At 46.7% G+C, this 6813-nt stretch overlaps 1 protein-coding gene across 1 annotated transcript in view; it reads left to right on the top strand.

Moving 5' to 3' along the window:
- The window catches only part of NEURL3 (neuralized E3 ubiquitin protein ligase 3), a 6005-nt gene extending 3214 nt beyond the window's left edge, over positions 1–2791 (top strand). The window contains exons 3-5 of the mRNA XM_077773493.1: positions 1–280; positions 1182–1250; positions 1879–2791. The exon at positions 1–280 is cut by the window's left edge and continues 22 nt beyond it. Coding sequence (XP_077629619.1) covers positions 1–280; positions 1182–1250; positions 1879–2099 — 570 coding nt within the window. The 3' untranslated portion in view covers positions 2100–2791. The remainder of the gene's footprint in view (positions 281–1181; positions 1251–1878) is intronic.
- The last annotated feature ends 4022 nt before the right edge of the window (positions 2792–6813 follow it).

Here is a 6813-nt window from a genome sequence, read left to right as displayed (position 1 = left end):
CTGGACCCCGCGCAGGTGTCCGCGCCCAGCCTGCCGCCCTTCGTGTGCCCGGACCTGGAGCTGCAGAGCCCGACGTGGGCGGCCATGGTGCCCGAGGGCTGCGCGCTGGCGGGGGACGTGGTCTGCTTCTGGGTGAGCCGCAGGGGCCGACTCTTCGTCAGGGTCAACGGGGGCCGCCGGCTCCTGCTGCGCAAGGACGTGCTCATGGGCGCCCCGCTCTGGGCCGTGATGGACGTGTACGGGACCACCAAGGCCATCGCGCTACTNGGAGGCTCGCGTGGTACTGCGTCCCCGTGCAGAGCCGTGCGGAGATCCTTTCAGTTTTTCCTGTACACTTTTACGTCAGTGGCGCTGGGGACGTAGGGACAAGACCCCCAAGGGAGGGCAGCCTTGTCGCTAGGGAATGCTAAGAAGCTAGGACTAGCGCTCCCAACATCTGGTAAACGGCTGTTTCACAAAAGGAGAGATTGGGGACTGGGTTTTGCTGCCTTTGTAGGAGTTCAGGGGAGTCAAGGGTGGCAAGCAAAGGGGACAGAGGTATGAGGGGTTAGTTGGAGGCACACAGGAAGGCTGCCTGTGGGGGCGAAGGGAGCCGTCCAGTCAGTGAGTGGGGAAACCATAACCGTCCCTCTAGCCACCTGAAAGGAGAGTGGACTTCAGGGAGAGTGGATACAGGAAATATGCGTAAAAAGAACTATTGGCACTCCTGTGCTGGTTGTCCCCGGGCCTGTACAAGCAATCCAGCCCCCCTTCCCACCCCACCCCCACACACTGGTTTAAAAATCACTAGCCACAGGTGACGAAGCCTCGCCCCTGGGACATCCGATTTGGTAGGTCTGGAGTGGGGCCAAGCACCTGTTTTCCCCGCCTCCTGGGGGATTTTAATGCACGTCTGGGTTTAGGAAGGGGGGTAATACTGAGGGTCTCCAGTCAGGCAGCAGCACCAGAGGCAAAAGGGAGATGTTTAAAGGAAGCAAGGTTTAGGAAAAAGCATCGACAGCTTCACAAAATCTCTGCTGGGTGAACTGGGGAAGGGATGGCCAGGGCGGTAAGATCAGCGGGCAGCTCCAGCACAGCAAACCCAGGAAAGAAAGCAGGTGGAACTCTTTCAAGGGTGGGGTGTGGGCGGGAGCACCTGGGCTTTGCTCTTCCTGGGCCCTGAGTTTCGCTCTCTGCCTCAGATCCCACAGCCCGTGCCTTCCCCTCAACCGTGCCGGGGGCCCTCAGCGACCAGGCTCTGCAGCCCAAAGGTGAGTGTCTTCCCCCAACACCCAGGACTGACTCCCCGGGACTCCAGAGCCAGAGCCCCGATCCCCACCCCAGCTCTGGCAGCTCACAAAGTCTTTCCAAGTCCCACAAAGTCTCCCACAGGCTTTAGGCCAAAAGATTTGGCTCTGCCTCCTGGAAACCTAAAAGCAATTTAACAGCTTTGCTTCTAGAACATTGGCTAACTTTTCAAGTTACAAGAGCACATTCATGAACAAATAATGTTATACTGTCCCTGCTTTAAAAAGCAATCCATGTTCATCATAGAAGTTTTGTCAAACAGAAAGAAAATAAATATTAAACAATAAATAAGGAAGTAAAAAAAAAATCACCACTGCCTCTTGGGGGAATTTCCTCCTAGTAGCTTGTAGTCATACATCTATGGGGAATTGTGCTGTCTTCCTTTTTTTCCATGTTGGAATTTTGTGATATATATGAATGTATAGTATGGTTTTCTTCCCACTTTTTTTCACTTGATTACGTTGTGAGCATTTTTGCATTAAGTAGTAGTCAGGATAGGGCTGCGTGGTTCTCTGTCCTGTGGTTTTGGCGTGAGTTGGCTGCCCACCCTTCGCCCTCATGTACCCCAACTTGTGTCGTCCCCTTTCCCAGACACGACAGGAGAGGAGTGTGCTGTCTGCTTCCACCACACCGCCAACACCTACCTTGTTCCCTGCGGCCACACACATCTGTGCAGCTCCTGTGCCTTGCGGATCTTCAGGGACTTGGCCTCGTGCCCTGTATGTCGCCGGGAGATCAAGGCGGTGATCCCAGTGCGGGGCCCTCCTACGCTGAGGACTGAGGAAGGCCACCTGATACAGATGGCAAATTGAATCTAGCTCTGAGCCTGGGGTTCTCCAGAGAGAAGAGGTGCAGCCCCGCCTTGGTTCTGGAGAAGAGTCAGAAAAGCCTGTCCTCAAGAAGAGATGGCGGCAGGAGGGCAATGACTCTTCCGTCTTCCCCAGTAGGTTGGGGTCAGTGGGGCAAGGAGGAGCCCCCTTTTCTGCCCACACCAGAACGATCTTCCTAGGGGGTTTCTCTAGAAAGTGGTTCAGCAGTGGGCCAGCAGGCTTCTGATCCCTTCCCACTGCTTAGCTTCACGTTCGTTTGTGCCCAGGGCTTTCCTAGGCTTTTGACTGGCCACCTGGTACAGCCACCATAGACCTAGCAATCCTGGTACATGTAGGTCACATCAACGAGAAGGGACTTTGCACAGAGATGGGACAGTATGATTCTTCGCTTTATAGCTGGGGAAGTTAAGGTAACTGCATGTATCTGGTGAAATCCCAGCCCGTCCCTGGGTATTGAGAAGCCTGGACCAGCCATAGAGAGGCATCTGGGTGGAATGTTTACAATCCTGTGTGGAAGCTGGGTCACCTCTGACGTGTCTTCCATAAAATGGATAGTAGTTACTCGCCGGCCTGCCTTGCAGGGTGATTGTGAGGTTCCAGTGAGATCACATAGCTGAAGATGTTTCTGCACATGAGACTACGCTGTTGTTGCTATGCTTATTTCCTTGCCAAATTCTGAGGTGTCAAAATAAAGTTTGTCTTTTGTGAATGATTTGCAATGACTATATCCTCTTTGCAGCAGTCAGAGGGAGTGGATGGAGCTGCGGCTGTCAGGATGCTGGGGCATCTCCATACCCTCTGTCCACTACAGATACACCCTGGGCTTGCTGTGGACTGGGTGTGGCTCGGGCATTCAGGCCTGGGGACTTTATTTTGCTGAGTATGTGAAGGGGATAGTCCTACCCTCCCAGCCCTGAAGTCACAGCCAGGCTTTTCCTCTGCCACCCTTGGTTTTGGGGGGACTCCCAGGAGGCCCTGACTCCTGAATGAAAGGAGGAGTTGACCCAGGAGCCCACCTCAGCAAGTGCTTTGGTGGCGGCAAGCCATACCTGTTAAGTAACACCTTCATCAACTGCCTCCCTACCCACACCATTGCCAGCCAGTGGGTCAATACATTGGGCTTGGTGACAATGGAGTAGCTTACTCTGGAGTAGGATCCCCTCTCCACCACTCAGGAATGGTCTGATTTTGGTCATGTGGCTTGACTTCTGTGAGCCTGTTTCTTCATCTCTAAAGTGGAAATAAGATCATTTTCTTTACTGGTATGTGTGAGAATAATGAGTATGAAACTTGTACCTTTGATGAAATACCCAAAATATAGCATCTCCCTTCCCCCCGGAAAAATCATCTCCCAGGGGAAGTAGCCAAGAGGGCAGGGGGCTAAGTGTCAGGGATTTGAATGTGAGTCCTGGTAGCCTACTGAGTTTTACCAAGGGCCCCCATGTCACTCCAGGATTTTGGAATGATTTCTATAGATTCTTTTTTCATCTTTTAAGTGTCCTTCTGTTGGTAAATCCAGACAACTCCAGGTCAAGGGCAGCACTTTAAGCCTATCACCAGTGAATACCTTCTTATTAGTTAACCCCTAAGCAAGCCTGATCCTAGAAAGGGCCTGTAACCAGAGCAGAGAGACTTCTGGAATGGTGGAGTAAGGAGATCTGTGTATCCATTCCTCCATAAAAGCAACAAAAATATTGGCAAGATTATAAAAATAAACTTTTCCAGAACTCTAGCTATTAACCAAAGCCTAACAACAACCTGACAAGGGGTTTATCCAAGAGAAACTGTTCAACTTTGTAAGAACAGTGGGGCTTGTGGGGTTGGAACTTGGCCTACTGCCATCCCTGTAGTCCCAGCTCCATAGTAGCCTTAAAAACCAGCAGCCTTGAGGCCATAAAGGGGACAGATTGGGTTAGGAGCATCTCAGAAAGTTCTATCACCCCAACATCCATCATTATTTGACCTGTATGGCAATTCATTGGAAAAGCGGGATTTATGGGGTGTTGTCATTACTTACTGCAGCTTGGAGCTTTCTACTTGGGAAAACCCTTATTCCCAAGGCATTCCTCAAATACAATCAGCTTCAATTGCTTAACATCACAGCCGCCTAAGATTGAGATACCAGTTGGGGCAAACATGAGCCTGGCCAAAAACTTAAAAGGAAGACCTGAGAAGATAGGTGTTCACAGGGGACTTTGAAAAGCTCTGGTACATTTCTGGAGATCTAAACGACTGAGTGCATGGTCTGGAAAGGCCTGAGAGGGCCCCAGCCTCTCACTTCTGACTCACCTTGAGGTTCTGTGCAAGCAGGAAGTAAAGACTAAGACAGAGTTGTAAATTGCTTGAGCATTGAAGGCATGCCTCAACCCACAGAGTTCCTTGGCAAAGAGTGGAAGATTTTATAACTCAAGGCATTTAAGAGAATCTGTGTTCAATCATTAGCTAACTATGAAACTACCTGAGTGGAGACATTGGTGGCTGCACACTATAAGGAATATAGACCTTACAGAACTAGTCCAGGAAAGTCATTAAACAAACAAATATTCAAACAACAGTAGCAACACACCCTGGCAGGGGTGGTAGTGGTGGTGGTGGTGGTGGTGGTGGTGGTGGTGGAGTCATATTCAGAGTTGCCATATTACATTATCTAGAGGATCTGGTTTTCAAAGGAAAAATAACTACTTCTCTATATATAACCTGAAAAGAAACAGGAAAGTATGGCCCATATACACAGGAAAAAAATCAGTCACTAGAAACTGTCCCTGAAGAAGGCTAGATGTTGAACTTACTAGACAAAGATTTTATTTATTTTTCTTTTTTTAAATTTAAATTTCTTTTTCTTTTTCTTTCTTTCTTTTCTCTTTTAGTTATCATACAGTGCTATATTAGTTTCAGGTGTACAATATAGTGATTCAACAATTCTATATATTTACTCAGTGCTCATCATGATAAATGTATTCTTAATCCCCTGCACCTATTTCACCCATCCCCCTAGCCACCTCCCCTCTGGTAATCAGTTTGTTCTCTGTAGTTAAGAGTCTGTTTCTTGCTTTGTCTTTCTCTCTCTTTTTCCTTTGTTTATTAAATTCCACATATGAGTGAAATCATATAGTATTTGTTTTCCTCTGACTGACTTATTTCCCTTAGCATTATACTCTCCAGCTCCATCTATGTCACTACAAATGGGAAGATTTCATTCTTTTTTATGGCTTCTTTCTCTTTTTTATGGCTTTTCTTTATCCATTCATCTATCAATGGACTCTTGGGCCACTTCCATAATTTGGGTATTATAAACAATGCTGCAATAAACATAGGGTTGCATATATCCTTTTGAATCAAGTGTTTTTATATTCCTTGGGTAAATATTCAGTAGTGTGATTGCTGGATTGTAGTGTAGTACTAGTTTTGATTTTTTGAGGAACCTTCATTACTGCACCACAGTGGCAGTGACTGTGCCAGTCTGCATCCCCTCCCATCCCCTTTTTCTCCACGTCCTTGTCTACACTTGTTGTTTCTTATGTTTTTTATTTTAGCCATTCTGACAGGTGTGAGGTGATATCTCATTATAGTCCTGATTTGCATTCCCCTCATAATAAGTGATGTTGAGCATCTTATNGTAGTGTGATTGCTGGATTGTAGTGTAGTACTAGTTTTGATTTTTTGAGGAACCTTCATTACTGCACCACAGTGGCAGTGACTGTGCCAGTCTGCATCCCCTCCCATCCCCTTTTTCTCCACGTCCTTGTCTACACTTGTTGTTTCTTATGTTTTTTATTTTAGCCATTCTGACAGGTGTGAGGTGATATCTCATTATAGTTCTGATTTGCATTCCCCTCATAATAAGTGATGTTGAGCATCTTACCATGAGTCTGTTGGCCACTCGTATTAGACAGAGACTTTAAATCAGCTATTATGAATATGTTCAAAGTACTAAAGGAAACTATGTCTAAAGAATTGAAGGAAAGTATGTTATCAGTGCCTCACCAAATAGAGAGCATCAGTAGGGAGTTAGAAGTCATAAAAACAGCTAAATAGAAATTCCTTTTTANTAATTTACATGCAATTTAGCACATAGTGCAACAATGATTTCAGGAGTAGGTTCCTTAATGCCCCTTACCCATTTTAGCCCATCCCCCCTCCCACAACCCTTCCAGTAACCCTCTCTATATTTAAGAGTCTCTTATGTTTTGTCCCCCTCCCTGTTTTTATATTATTTTTGCTTCCCTTCCCTTAGGTTCATCTGTTTTGTATCCTAAAGTCCTCATATGAGTGAAGTCATGTGATATTTGTCTTTCTCTGACTAATTTCGCTTAGCATAATACCCTCTAGTTCCATCAACGTAGTTGCAAATGGCAAGATTTCATTCTTTTTGATTGCCGAGTAATACTCTGTTGTGTGTATACACACACACACACACACACACACACACACACCACATCTTCTCTATCCATTCATCCGTTGATGGACATTTGGGCTCTTTCCATACTTTGGCTATTGTCGATAGTGCTTCTATAAACATTGGGGTGCAAGTGCCCCTTTGAAACAGCACACCTGTATCCCTTGGATAAGTACCTAGTAGTGCAATTGCTGGATCATAGGTTAGTTCTATTTTTAATTTTTTGAGGAACCTCCATACTGTTTTCCAGAGTGGCTGCACCAGTTTGCATTTCCATGTAACAAGTATTTATATAGTATT

The sequence above is a fragment of the Crocuta crocuta genome, unplaced genomic scaffold (genome assembly GCF_008692635.1).
Source record: "Crocuta crocuta isolate KB4526 unplaced genomic scaffold, BGI_CrCroc_1.0 scaffold67, whole genome shotgun sequence".
Classification (NCBI taxonomy): Eukaryota; Metazoa; Chordata; class Mammalia; order Carnivora; family Hyaenidae; genus Crocuta; species Crocuta crocuta.
This window is presented reverse-complemented; position numbering and strand designations above follow the sequence as displayed.